This window comes from Oryzias melastigma, linkage group LG14 (genome assembly GCF_002922805.2).
Source record: "Oryzias melastigma strain HK-1 linkage group LG14, ASM292280v2, whole genome shotgun sequence".
NCBI lineage: Eukaryota > Metazoa > Chordata > Actinopteri > Beloniformes > Adrianichthyidae > Oryzias > Oryzias melastigma.
Window position 1 is genome coordinate 15052778 of NC_050525.1, and position 15144 is coordinate 15067921.

General features: G+C 39.6%; 1 protein-coding gene across 3 annotated transcripts in view; it reads right to left on the reverse strand.

The window, feature by feature from the left end:
• Nucleotides 1–15144, reverse strand: part of cadm2a (cell adhesion molecule 2a) — a 295844-nt gene that overhangs the window by 17118 nt on the left and 263582 nt on the right. Inside the window, exons 6-10 of one of the 3 annotated variants that reach the window (XM_024265920.2) lie at nucleotides 12410–12571; nucleotides 12157–12247; nucleotides 11898–12076; nucleotides 5109–5216; nucleotides 3051–3118 (exon numbers count right to left, since the gene is read on the reverse strand). In XM_024265920.2, the coding sequence (XP_024121688.1) occupies nucleotides 3114–3118; nucleotides 5109–5216; nucleotides 11898–12076; nucleotides 12157–12247; nucleotides 12410–12571 (545 nt within the window). In that variant the 3' untranslated portion in view covers nucleotides 3051–3113. Of the gene's footprint in view, nucleotides 1–3050; nucleotides 3119–5108; nucleotides 5217–11897; nucleotides 12077–12156; nucleotides 12248–12409; nucleotides 12572–15144 lie in introns of those variants that run through there. The other 2 variants (XM_024265918.2, XM_024265919.2) reach the window with 2 other exon arrangements.

A 15144-nucleotide genomic window follows, 5' to 3' on the forward strand; every position in this document is an offset into this window, starting at 1 on the left:
TTATGCATTTAAGAGTAACCCTCTAAAAACCTGCGCTGTTTGCAGCAGCCCCTCCCATAGCCACGAAAACGAGCGGGTCGTATCGTGCTGGTGCGATGCCAACCACTCCTTCCAGGAAGAATCTGCTCTGATAGCTCCGCCCCCAGTCTAACCCCAACACTCAATTTCTTCACAGAGCTAGTGGTGATCAGCAAAAAACTTTCATTTTAAAAGAAGAATACTGTATATCTTCCAGTTGTGTCCCATCTTCAATAAATTGAGCCAATTACCCCAAAAAATATTGTATTGGGGACTGCAAATGGCCCCCGGGCCTCCAGTTAGAGACCCCCGAGTTAACACAGGAAGCAGAAAAAGACTGATAGATGTCAGACTGGATTATAAATCCCCTTTTTTCTTTTCTTTAAATATCATTTAAGTAATTAAAACCTTTGTTTATTCTAATTTATTCTCATCAAACGGGATTGTTTATTGTTAAAGGCACAGACACATTAGGCCTCAAGAGGTTTAAGGTTTTAAAATGTCTGGTCAGTCTGCTATTGTAAAAGAGGAAAAAATGGTTTAACTTTATAAATTAATACTTTTTCTTGAGTATTTCCATAAAAACCAATACCTACAAAGTACATGATCGTTGATTGGTCCCAATTCTCAGTTAGAAGTGGAACTGAGAAAAATTGGCGACATCAGCTCAGCTTTGTGGGCACTTTCTCTAGGACTTCTGTACCTTTATCTTGAACTCCTCTTGAGGAACAACTACTGGGCCTCACAAAAAGATGGATAGGTCTTATTTCCCTCTTTTTTTTGGTTTCCCTCCACAGGCACGGACACCGGGCATGAATAATTGTCGGCTCCTCCACAGCGGGCCCTTCTCCCGCAGCAGTAACAGGCATCAAGGGCTGCGCTTGGCCACACAAAAGCAGATTATGAGAGGTGAACGGCAGGTACTCCAACCGCCAAAGAAACTCTTGTGCACGCTTCAACCTTTTCTCAGCCCAACAAGGTCAATGCTGATTTGCAAGCCAGAAAAAAAAAAAAAAAAAAAACAACATTTGGCAAATTCCGGAGAACTCAGCAGTGGTGGATGAAAGAATGTATATATGAGTGTGTGTGTAGACAGGAGGGTGGGGTGGCATCGCATAGACCGGTGATACTTAGTGAAAGAGTTATTATAGCCATTAAGGCCGGCTGGGCTATTGGAACAGTGTGACTGTTGGTACCTGCCAGCACCTCATTAATAAAGTGAATCACCAACTGCAGTTATGCATCAGTCCCGACCACATCAACTGCAGCTGAAGAGCAGCAGTCGTTTCTGCACAATAACTTTAGTCCAAAGGTCAGAACCACAAGGAATTGGGGCCACTGGGTTCTCTGATTCTACAAACATACTGGGCATGTGACCCGTGTTCATGAGCGAGCGTCTGATCATACTGAAAAAGCAGGAAGTGGCTTTAAACATGCAATTAAGTGTGTTTACATAGACTTTTTATTGGAAATGGTCGCTTTAACGGACGATGTGTAAATGTCTCCGAATGGCGAATGTCCATATCAAGTGCCACTGGGGGTATAAAAAAAGCGGGCCATTCTGATGACCGCCCAACTACCGCCTTCTAAATGCAAGACCATTCCAACAATCTTAAAGATTGTGATGTAGCATTTTCTATTAGAAGTCACCATAATGAATGTTGATGCTGTAACATTAGTCATCCAGAGGGACAAGTATTTTCAATGAGTAACGCATAATTGTACTGTCCACTTATATTGTCACCGTGTCAGCAAAACTGAAAAAAGCCATATACATATTGCAATGAAATAATCTAAAAACCCAAATCATTGGTGCTAAATGATTGATTTTTTTTTTTGGTCAGTCACATCGAGACTTATAAAAGAGTCTCAAAGTATCTGAGAGCTTAAATCTAACTGAAAATAGGATTTGTTGGCGCTCAAGCGAAGCTTCCTGGAGGAACGGCTCTCCTTTATGCGGCTAATGTTGTCATGTGTGATGGATGATGCTGTGTCTACAATAAAATAATAATGCTCTAACTTATCCAAATAGTTTTCCTCATGACGCCAGATAAATTAAATATTAGGTTACGGTAAAAAAAGCTGATCTACAGAGGAGTGAGGCTTTCATTAAAGAGGAAACCTCAAAAATCCAAAATAAAAGCTGTTGATTTAACCCTTATGGGGTCCATATGACCCAAGTCTTACATTGACGTGTTATCCATCCCATGACAAATGTGGATGAAGGTGGACACGATTTCAGGTCTGCCACGGATACAAGTGAAAACCAAAATCATAGGAAAGAAAAAGTCTTGTGGGGTCCATATGACCCCACTCCCAATGTCAACATACCTAGGATATCACAAGGATTACAACGTTGTCTAGCAACTGACTCAAAGCCACATTTGAAAACAGAGTTAGGGAATTTATTTGAGCCCTTTTCCAAAATACCCTCACCTGGGTCCGCCGTGTTATTTTTTTTTGCACCAAATCCGCAGTCTAAATTTCCTGTCTGCAGGCGGAAGACTTTAATATTAAAACAAAAACATTCTATGGGGCTTTGGGGTTTCACACTTGTTTGCTTTCATGTGAGTCTTAGTGTGCAAAGGCATTAAGCAGACACGCAGGAATGGGTTGTGGTAAGAATGCAAAGAAGGAATCTGACCTTTCGGGTATACCAGAAGGTTCAATTCTATCCATGTCCTTAGAAATGTTGACTGCAAAAAGTCAAAAATGCTGATTCGAAATATCCAGTTGTGTTTGGATGCCAATAATCTAATACTGCATTCACACCAAATGCCTCTCTTTTGACATAACATTTGCTGCTGGACGTTTGTCCAAAAAGTTTTCATAAACTTGACGCCTCATCGCTACATAGAAGCATTGACTGTATATTTCATGTATAGTCAATGGAGGACACGGATGACTTTGAAGGATCGAATTTATTTATTTTGAAGAGCTCAACAAAAGCGTCCGTAAACACGTCTCCATGTCTTGGATCATAACATCATTCAGAGATTCTCCCAGTCTACTGTAGGAGCTGCATCTGAATGACGGCTGCTTTCAGCGGTACTTCCGTCTCTCTGTGACCCAGTTTGATGACTTGCTGCCCAACATTAGTCTGTGGAAGAAAAGAATAAGAAAAAAATCTGAGGATCTTTTACTTATTGTCTCCATAAAAAAAGGAAAAAAAATCATAAACTTTGGGAGGAGAACAATTACCTTCTCCTCCTCTTGGTTTTGGACTTCACCCACTGATCATCAACATGTCACAAGCCAAAGGTGAATTCCTGATTGGTTGTCGGGATGCAAATTATTCGGCAAAGTACATACTGTATATATGAGCTCTGGAAAAGTTGCTCTGCGATGCCAGAAATGCATTGAAGCTAAACTGTCGCATTTGAAAACTCAAAACACGCCCCCGAACATCTGAGCACATCTGGACATGGACGTAACATTGAAACTGGATGCTCTCGTTGCGTGAATCGTGTTCATATTTACACGATTTTATGAATCGCGTAAACATGCTACGCATTCTCACCCCCAACCTATGAATGTATGGTTCGGGACCCCGTCGCTTTGACATCTTGGGTGACCCCAACTCTTGGCTTTCAAGGTGCTTGCTGTTCCCATGAAATCTTGGGTCCCTAACCCTCAGGATTCAGTACCGGACAGGGTACTGGACACGGAATTAGTACCAGACATCGTACCAGGCAACGTGATGGATACAGAACTGGTACCGAGTTAGGTTACCGGTACCAGGTTAGGGTTAGGGTACTGGTCCGGTCTGCATCCTGATAACGGACAATTGGGGACCCTGATGAAAAAGTGACCCCATGAGGACTTGAATCATACATCCATATTTGACGAGTTGGGAATTAGAATATGTTGGAACGTGAACAGAGAAATCAAAGACTCCTTAGCCTTTTTAAAGATGATGCTGCATAGGAAAAGTGATTGTTCCATGAAAATAAGTGAAAGAAGGAAGAAAAAAAAGAAGAAAAAGAAAACTGAAGTCATTGTAGCTGCATTTGTGTTACACATGTGCCCAAAAGTTAATCAAAATTCTAGAAATATTGAAAGTCTGGGAGTGCTGAGAGTTTGGGGTTTCATATCCCATGCAATCATCAGATTACTTTATCTCTTCATCTATGTGTTATGAGTGTTGTATGCTACTAATATTGACTCAAAAATTGGGGGGGCAAAATCTTTTTGCTGGGGGGGTTGGCAGTTCCCTCCCTTTGCCCCCCTGTGGCCCCGCCCCTGGCTTCCAGTAGATCAGCTTTCAATTTTCAGGACTCATAAAGGCTAAAATTGGACTTTTCAGTAGCAGACCATCAACTCTCTTCCTCCAGGGATCTGGAACGCCCCTTCATTCTGTTATCTGTTAGTGTTAGTTACCCCAGCCACATCCTCCAACAACTCCTGAATGATTTCTTCATTTTTTATTCAGGTGCAAAGTGTAATCCCTTTAAGACTTTCTGGTCTCCTCCCAGTAGGACGTACCAAAATACTTTTATATTTAGGTTTCCAGTGGAGATCTTGGTCGGGCGCCCACGACAACATGGAGTCAGGCGAAAATAACAACCACTCCAGCCAGTTCCCACTGCTGGTAATGACTTGGATCTCCATTTATCCTGACATGCAAGTTTTGGATTGTTGATGAAAACCTGGCAGACCAAGGAAACCCCCCATATTCTCATGGGGAGAGCATGTGAAGTCCAATGAAGGAAAGTTTCAGCTGGAAGTCCAAGTGGTAAAGCAAAACGACCTGGTTTTTATTGTTTAGATCTTCCTTTTTCTAACATATTATTTATTGTGTAACAAACTGCTTTTATTTGTATGCTCGCCACTACTACTTTCTGTTTCATTTGAAAAACAAGAGAAGTAGAAAAACAATTAAACAAAAATAGGAGAAAAATAAATGATAAATAACATCCTTAAAATGAATTGATTGGTTTGATTATAAACATGCACAGACTGATACTAAATACAAAGACAAAATTAATGATTTATAGCTGTCCAGAAAAAAGGAGAAATAAAAGAAAAAGGAAGCGAAAGCGGAGGAGCATGCTGAGGGGCTCGCGGCTCTACGTGGATGGTTACTGTACCTCTGCTGTCTGTGGGGTCTGAGGCGTGGGTGCTTAACTGAGCAGTGGAATCTGGAGGGATAGGATGGAGGAAGGGGGTGGTGGATGGAGGCAAGGTGGTGGGGACGTCTGGTGGAGGGCACAGACAAACATAAATATAACAACTGGAGAAAATAATCGACACAGAAGGGTAAAAACTTAACCAAAAATAATTAATTAAAGGAAGCAGCGGAAAAGATTGTGCCTTTTTTTTCCAGAATTGTAAATTCAAAAAACTTTTTGAAAGTTTAGTTTAAACTTAATTTATTAACTCATTTCCATGAAATAAAGTGACTCATATGTGTTATTTATTTTATTTAAACACACAGATAAAACATTATAATCATTGTATTCACATAAACAGACCAACTCATTTTTTTGTCCTTTAATTAAAATCTTTAAAGTTAGCCAAAATGGTGGCAGACATAAACAACTAAAGAGACCTTTGTATTGACAATTTTTGCCACTACTAGAAATGATGTTTGCTCTCAATTTTAATTATTTAATGTAAGAAATATTTATCATTACATTTGACATTTTATGCTCTGTAACACTGCCAAGAAATTTTGACTAGCTGATGTAGGCTATGCTAGCTAGCTAACATGTCACACTGGTTATTAAGGTTATGAACTGAATTAGGGAAAAATATTTATTATAAATTTTACTACTACAGTGTTCCCTCGCTATATCACGATTCACTTTTTGCAGTTTAACTGTTCATTATTTTTTTTCTCTGTAACTTCGCATACCTTTTTTTTTTTTTTTTACAAAAAAAGATGTCCTGCATCTTGATTGGCTAAATGATCTTGGTCAATACTAGACTTATTTTTTCTACAAAGATTTGAGAATGTCTGAGAAAAAAAGTCTAAAAACACAAATGTTTTTCTAATAAAATGTGCATTAGGCTACAACTACTCAGATTTCACCAATCGCAGCTTATTAAATGTTGACTAGCTAATCTATGCTACCAAATCTAGCCACCTAAAATTTATGTCACGTTGGTTATTTCATGACCAATATTTGGAAAAAAACATGCAAATTTTTCATTACATTTTATAGCTAAATATTCCGAAGTTTAATATTTTTCAACAAAAATGTTTGCGTTTTCAGCTTTTTGTAGAGGCTAAATCTAATTCAGTCATAATCTGAATTAGGAAGACACATTTAACAAAATTTGGGACTATTTGAAATTATGTTTGCCCTTAAATTGATTTATTTTAAAGTAAGAACTGTAATAAATATTTTTTGATTTGTAACATTTCCAAAACAAACAAACTGGTTACCCAACCCTTAGCTAGCTGGCTAGCCAAACATAACTAGCTAGCTAACTTTCAACATGTCACCCTGGTCCTTAAGGTCTAAATCTGAATTAGGAAAAAAACATTTAATAAAAATGTTCCTACTAGTAGAAATTATGTTTGCTTTAATTTTAATGTCTGAATTGTAAGTTGTATGTTATGTTTGTTTTTGTTTTGTAGAGTTACCAAAGAAATAGACTAGCTAACCTATGCCAACAAATCCCGCTAGCTAACTTTTGACATGTCACATTGGTTATGACCTGAATTTTAAAACATCTTTTATTTTAAAAATTTTATAGCTAAATATTTGAAAAAGAATATTGTAGACTATTTTTTAAAAACTTTTTGTAGGCCTACAGACAAAATTAAGGCGGCATTTCTGGGCAAAAGACGACTAGCGTAAGAAATAAAATAACAAATTCCAATTTAATTTAACTGAACACTAACTCATGTATTTAAAAGTGGTTAAGTTCTTGTTTTTCCTTTTGTTCATGTCCGCAAGTAAAAAGGAGTTTGATAAAAGGCAGTGAATTCATGATCGCTGCTGCTGTTTCAGACTTCTCACAGAATAATAGTCGAAGTCCTTTACGGCGGGGAAGTGATTTCATTGTTAAACGTTAGAGAGAAAGAATGAAAAACAAGGACTGAAACAATGTGTGACCAACTTAATGAGGTTACATTACAGCCCTGGCTTTAATGTTTGTGTCACTCTGCATTTTATGGTGAGCTAAAGGCTTATAATTGGCTTTGGTAGTATTTTTCAGGGCCAACTGTCCTCTGTGTCTTCATGACATTTCAGCGTGACTCATAAGAGAGCAAACTGCATGTCTGTAGGAAATGAGGGCGAGAGAAAACGTCTCCCTGTTAGAGCGGAACCATTAAAAAGGTATTTTTTAAGAATTATGGAGGCAGTTGTAAAAGGCTAAAAGGTGTGCTAATCACTAATGAAGGGGAGAAACAGACTCGGTGCCATTTCAGGCGAACACGGCGTGAATCTGAATAGGACTCTTTGACCCTCCCACACCCAGGAGCCGTTTTTTTTTTCCAGGCAGAATTTGCCAATTTAATATCACTGCCATCATTTTGTGCACCGCTTAATTCTGCTGTTAGCTTTGGCTGGCATTTCAAATATTTGTAAGGCATATAATGGCATGTGTGAAAGGTACACTAATTAAAACAGCTCTACAATAACTAGTCAATTAGTTAAAAGGAAAATATTTAATCAGTGAAATGGAGGGAATGGCGTAGAAGGGGGCGAATAAGTGCAAAATTATGGAATGAATGGGATCATTTGTTCTGACAATAACTTGGACATCCCACTCTGCTTTTTTTTTCTTTTCTTGCTTACCTGCATGTGAACTCCTCCTGTAAAAGCTTTATCTCCCTGCTATGATGAAGCCTATAGACAGCATTTATATTTCATGATGAAAGATGTAAATATTACATGAACTATAAAAGTCCTTTAGGCTTGGTGCATAGTTTCCAGATCAGAAGGAGATTCACACAAATGTTCACATTTTTAGATCAAATACAGAAAATGCACTGAATTCATTTGGGACTTTGGAAATATTTTAACAAAGAAAAAAACAGAAAATATTTGTAGATTAGTAATAGCAATAACAACATTTAGTTTTATTTCACTTTGATCACAACAACCACCTCCCAGCTAGCATATTGTTTAAAAGTGGTCAGAAAAATGTGGGCCTTGAATGGGCTTGTCCACAGTTTCTGTGGTGGCCCCACCTGTATTTGCCCACGTTGGCTTAAGTGGGGACTCTGTGGGTAGCTCGGTACAACGGAGCTCGCTAGCTTGATACAACAGAGCTCACTAGCTCGCTACAGAGAAGCTCACTAGCATGATACAAAGGAGCTCATTAGTATGCTACAGTAGAGCTCGGTACAACGGAGCTCGCTAGCTCGCAACAGAGGAGCTCACTAGCCACAGTAGAGCTCAGTACAACGGAGCAGGCTAGCTTGAGAACAACATAGTTCTCTATAGCAGAACTAGCTAGCTCTCTACAGAGGAGCTCGATAGCATGCTGCAGTGTAACTCTCTACAGCAGAACCTTCTAGCTCAATACAACGGAACTTGCTAGTTCGCTACAAAGGAGCTTGCTAGCATGCCACAGTAGAGCTCGGTACAATGGAGCGGGCTAGCTCGATACAAAGGAGCTCGCTAGCATGCTACAGTGGACCTCTCTGCAGCAGGGCTCGCTAACTTGGTACAACGGAGCTCGCTACCTCAATACAGAAGAGCTTGCTAGCATGCTACAGTAGAGCTTGCTACAATGGAGCTCGCTAACTCGCTACAGAGGAGCTCACTAGCATGCTACGAAGAAGCTCTCTGCAGCAAAGCTCGCTAACTCGCTACAAAGGAGCTCACTAGCATGCTAGAGTAGAACTCGCTACAAAGGAGCTCACTAGCATGCTACAGTAGAACTCGCTACAGAGGAGCTCACTAGCTTGATACAACTGAGTACTCTACAGCAGAGCTAGCTAGCTCCCTACAGAGGAGCTCAATAGCATGCAACAGTGTACCTCTCTACAGCAGAACCTTCTAGCTCGATACAACGGAGCTTGCTAGCTCAATACAGAAGAGATTGCTAGCTCGATACAGAGGAGCTTGCTAGCATGCTACATGGGAGCTCTCTACAGCAGGGCTCGCTAGCTTGGTACAATGGAGCTTGTTACCTCAATACAGAGGGGCTTGCTAGCATGCTACAGTAGAGCTCATTACAACGAAGCATGCTAGCACGATACAGAGAAGCTCGCTAGTACGCTGCACTGTCTTCAGGGTGGCTGGCTAGTGTAGCGAACTAACCCACTGAAGCCACTGTGGGCAAACACAGGTGGGGCCACCACAGAAACTGTAGACAAACCCCATTGGGGCCCACATTTTCTGACCACTTTTAAACCACATGGGGCCCTACTGGTTGGGTTTAATTTGAAATCTTTAGCCCAAAAAAAACCCCCAAAAACATAATTTTCTAGAAAATGTCTTCTGCAGAAGTTCATTAAACATTCACCATTGAGTTGCGGATGGGAGTATTGATGTGGAGCAACCCCGCCCCCCTTTCCCTCTCTGTTGCTGAGAGCTCTCTGTTGACATGCACTCTCACAAGGTCACAAAGAGTGTAAACAGAGAGCTCTCAGCAACGAGGTGGGACCATTGACGCACAGCAACCCTTCTCCCCAATGTTTTCTGGTAAAAATTGTATTTTTACTGCATTTTACCAACAAGTACCTTTGTGCAGCCTTCATTACTGTTTGTATCAGTCTGTTTGTATCAACATGCAAGATTTATATGTTTTCCAAGTGTTAGCACAGTACCTGCAGGCTGCTTAAACCTGCTTTTCATTTTCAGTAAAAAGAACAGCTAAATCTCTCCTGCAGGTGAATGCATAAATATGATCATATTGATCTTTTCAATTAGGTTTTATTTTCAAATGCCCGTCTGAGCCAAGAGTCAACGGTTTGTTAGGAAGGACATCAGAGGTTTAAAGCTCGCCCTCTTTGAGGAAAGCATTATTACTTAATGTCAGGGGAGGAGAAACGGAAGGGAGCAGGAGCGATCTGTTTTCCCTGACAGTGAGTTCCTTTATCCTTCACCTCCTCTGGCGTTACTAGGAATTACTTCTCCTGATATTCCTGACAGTGCAGCAGTAAATTTTTTGCCTCTCTCATATGTTTCGCTCTTTATGTGTGTGAGATCTGGGGCACAGGTTTATTTAAGGAAAAGCGTTGGTGGCAGCTGTGTCACCTAAGGCCAATGTCTTCCCTGTGAGAGATGATACCTCTAATCACTCTTCAGCTGATGCAATATGCAGATTTAGAGGTGTTGGCTTTTTGCTGCAGAGTTTGATGACGATCATACTTTAGACACTTCTGGGATCTCATGCTACGTTCACACCGGGCTCGGAATCGTGCATTCAAATGACCACTTTGAACTTTGACCAATCGGGGACTCGGATTTGGTAGTGACGTATGGTTAGCGTCCTTTTCAAATCACGGAAGTACTAACTGTATGGAAGCTGATCGTGAAGGAGAAATTAATATTAGCGATTTGTGCCCAGCTAACATGATATGACATCAAGACCGTCATATATCAGAACAGAGGTGGGAAAATAAAAGGCTGGAACTCTCGAAGATTTGCGAGATTTGCACCAAGTCTTCTCCAATTGCTAGCATCAGGTAGCGACAGGCCTATGCTAAAACAGCAAACAAAAACCCACGTTCAGCGGGTTCTTGAAAACGCCACAAATGTCCGGTGTGTACGTAGCATAAGGTGGTTTTTATTAGCCTTTCCCTCCAGCAGGGAGGTTTGACAAGCTGTAAAGTGAAAAAAAGGGATAAAAATCTATGGGATAAGATAACTTTCAAAAAGAAACGTATTCATAAAGAATTAGTTGTATTCATAAAGACAAATTTGTATTCATAAATACATAGTTGTGCACTTATTTTTATTTTGCGCACAACTTCGGAGAAAAAAAGCTAATGCTAACGCTAGCATTAGCTTTGGGTTTGAGTCGTGGAGCTGCAGATTATCTTTTCTCAACACTTAAAAGTTGCCTAAATTTCCATGCTTACAAAATCCTTGTAAACAGATATAAAGTCAATTTCAGCGTGTCTGAGTCTGACATTAGCGTAAAACTTATTACTGCTGCAATGTTTTCAAATGCGGTTTCGATATTTTCCTCTTTGTTTTTGCTCATATAACTGTGTTCAATCTGTGGGAAAATAAAGGTAAAAAAAAGGATAAAATAATTAGATAAAACCTGTAAAATAAAAAAAATTTACAAGGTGATGATTAAATACACTTGTATTTTGATTTATGGACAATCTAAAAGACAAATACAAAAACAGGTACGTAGGAAATGTGTAAAATAAATACTATACAATTTTCTGTTACAATTACCTTTTATTATTTCCCAAAAACGGTGTTGAACAGCGTTCAGTTCTTTTTTTTCCTGTTCTAAATCCATTAACCTGAAGTTACGTATCACACTGATGGCCCTGTCGCCATTTTGTGTGACATCAAAGTAAAAAGGGTCTATTCTCATATTAAGATCTCCCCCCTTTTTTTTTAAACCACCACATCCGGGTCCGTTTCATTGTTTACATGCTCCGCTGTTGTCACCTGGCAAAAAAAAATAAATAAAAAATACGGCAGGCCTTAACAGTTAATATCTTTTTTTACAGCAGAGTGTCAAGATAATTTTCCTGCCATCGTAGTTTAATAATTGAGTCACAATGCTCATGCTCTCTCAGTTGGATCGATGTTCCGGCACTCGATATATAAGCCATAATTTTCGTTTGTTAACAGGAGAAATTTGTATTCAAGACAAAGAAAAAATTGTATTTAAAAGAGACATGTTGAACATTTTGTTCATATTTTTTTCCTGCAACTTTGTCTTTATGAATATGTTTCTTTTTGAAAGCTATCTTACTGCATACAAATCTTCCCTGAACTCACCGTACACGTAGAGCACGTATTCAGCGCTGCTCCTGCCCAGGTGGTTGCTGGCTTCACAGCGGTAGGTGCCGTTGTCCGTCTTGTTGAGCGAAGTGAATGTGAGCTCCCTCCCGTCAACAATCATCCTTTCCAGGTCCGGAAGTTCACCTCCGTCTTTCGTCCACATCACAGGATCCGGCCTGGAGACGAACAGTTGAAGAGCAATAATCAAACTACGGTAGACTGAGGGTGGAGCCGGCTCAGGTCATTTTGGACTTACGATGGGTTTCCTTTGGATAAACACTCCAACTTTAGGTACTGGCCCTCTTGAGGGACTTCAAGGGAGTGGATGATCTCCACACGGGGGGCATCTAGGGGTGATGAGAGTCCAGATAAAGTAACTTTGGACATAAGTGAGTGCGTAAATGGGCAAATAATGAAGGTATTTCATAGAACATCGATCCTGGAGCTAAAGCGTTAGTGTTTGTTTTTACTTTCCGTTGTGTCTCTACAATCGCTGTGCGTGTACTCACACTGGACCTCCAGCACTTCGGTGGCCTGCTGCGGTGTCTGCACTAGCGCCACATGGTCCACTCTGCAGGTGTACGCCACGCCGTCGTCGTTCCTGTCCACGTGCAGCTGCAGGGAACTCTGCACTGTGAAGGTCTTCCCCTCTGCGTTCACCTCTTTAGCACCTTTGGACGAGGAGTTTCAGACGGTTAGAGACACCGCTAACACACACCAAAGTGATGGTTACGTGTTACTCAAAGTGGCATTTACTGGCATTCTACTGGGGTTGACACAAATTGTGTCAAATCAAAAATCAAAACAAAATGTGACAAATTATTGTTTTGTTTTTACCATATACTGTTATGTCAACTCTTGAACTCAATAGAAAATAGGGTTTCTGCTCTTTGTGCAAAACTGTGGAGGAATCTTACATAGTTTAGAAAAATACACTGTATGTTTTTGTGGCTTTTAAGCCATTTATTTATAAAGTGTAACTTTTCAATATTTACAATAATTTAATTATAAAAGTGTAATATGTACAACATTTTCTTTACTTTTGGCAGCTGCACATACATGTTCCTTTCAAAATAAAACACATCCTGTGTCAGTCAACAAAGTGCCTTCTGCTGCAACAGATTTACCAAACAAAGCATTTATATTATAACTTTAGTGCTACTTTCTCCTTTTACCCCTTTAAGTATCAAAAATAACATGACAACATGGGGTAGAATCTAGTTTAAAACTATCTATACATGTAAAGGCATTTACAGTATTACCATCATTTTATAGAGTTACATGTTAGAAATCTAAAGTGACAGCATTTAAATAACTATAACACCATAGACCCATTATTAATTCAAATCAGTAGCAATTTTATTTAAAGCCAAAGAGCCACAAAGGAGAAATAAAAAAGCTGCATGTGGATCTGGAGTCTCAGCTTGCAGACTTCTGCTTCAGAAGGTTGCGTAGAAACTCAGAGTTACATAACCACGGAGACGTTCTTAGGTCAAAAATCACCTTTTACAAACAAATGTTCTCCAGAAGAGGGAAAAAAAAAATCTGCAGCATGTATTATAAATGGCCATCACTGTCCAGACTACACACTCACATGGAAGCCTTTCCATGTCTTTTATTTATGGGTTTCTCCGACTGACAGTTATGTAATTTTGCATTCGGAAGCAGCTTTGAACGTCTCCCGTCTCCGATGTCGGCATAAACGGGTCAGACTGGTGTACAGAAATCAACTTAAAGATGATGTTGAAGCTCTGGAAATAAAGAACTAAATTTAAAGACATTCATTACAGAGATGTGTCTCATCTGTTGACTAAACTGTTTCAAATACAACGTTCACACTGAGCACGTGATGTGTGCTAAAGAACACGGTAAAGGCGGGTCCTTGAACGCACCTTTAGCCTCTAGTGTTAATATTGGACGAGCTGGGAGGGCTTATTCTTATCTTTCTCTACTGTTTACTAGTGCATGTCTTCCACCACAGTTGGAAGAGGCTTATGGTGCATTCACACCAGACCCGATTCGCACGGCAGGGGCGTCGAGTTTCAATGTTAAGTCCATGTACAGACGTGATTTGAGCGTCAACCAATCAGGGACTCTGCTTTGGGCACGTGACATTTTCAGTGACATAATCAAAGGGTAGATCCTCAACCAGGTTTTTTTTTTTTTTGAGTTTTTCCTTACCAGGGGGGAGGGTCTAAGGCAGGAGTGTAAAACTCAATCGCACAAAAGGCTAAAATCCAAAACACACCTTAGGTCACGGGGCGAACAAGATAAACATTTAGTAAACACTTCAAAACTAAACTTTTAAAACTTTAAAACCGTAACTTTTTAACATAAATATGAACTAGATATATAGCGTTACCTGTGATAATGGTAGTGGGAATGCTGTAAGCTGAATCTGGCCGCTGAAGATGCTAGTGCTGATAGCTAAAAACGCTAAAATTGATAGCTAAAAACACTGAAGATGATAGCTGAAACTACTGAAGGTAATAGTTGAAAATACTTAAACTGATACCTAAATACGCAGAAATTGATGGCTAAAAATGCTTAAATGGAAGCTAAAAACGTTGAAGTTGATTGCTGAAAACACTGAAGCTGATAGCCAGCTAAAATATTAGCTAAATGCCAAATTAGAATAAAAAAACAACAAAAAAAAAAAAACTTAGGTTAGCCAAAACTGGTAGCATGTAGCTGAAAAAAGTTAAACTTCAAAAAACCCTTACACACAGAAAAAAAGCCAAAATTAGCCAAAACAGCTACCATATAATTATAAAAAAATGTATATCTTGTCAAAATTATACAAGTTTGGAATGAGCGAAAGATTACATTAGGCCATTAATAATAAAATAAAATTACCCGGAAGGCCGGATAGAATTACCCAGCCCCCGAGCCTTGACTGTGACACATGTGGTCTAAGGTCAGGGATCACCAGTTTTGTTTCTGTTTAGTTTAGAAATCAGCAACTTTATGCAACTATAAGCAGACTTTAAATTGAAAGTGGTCGCTTGAACGTGCATTGCTGAGGCTGAAGTGAACATACCTACAACAAAAAGACAAACTCTAAAAGGATGACGAGTTCTGTTCTGTAAGCAACATTCCAGCTCTGGAGATAGCTATTAATGCTTTTATTTTGAAAATCTTTGTCCTCTTACATCCACTCAACTGTTTCTATCATGTTTACTAACACTATCTGTCCTTTTCTGTTCCACAACTCCACTTCTACCCACTGAAGCAAAGACACCCC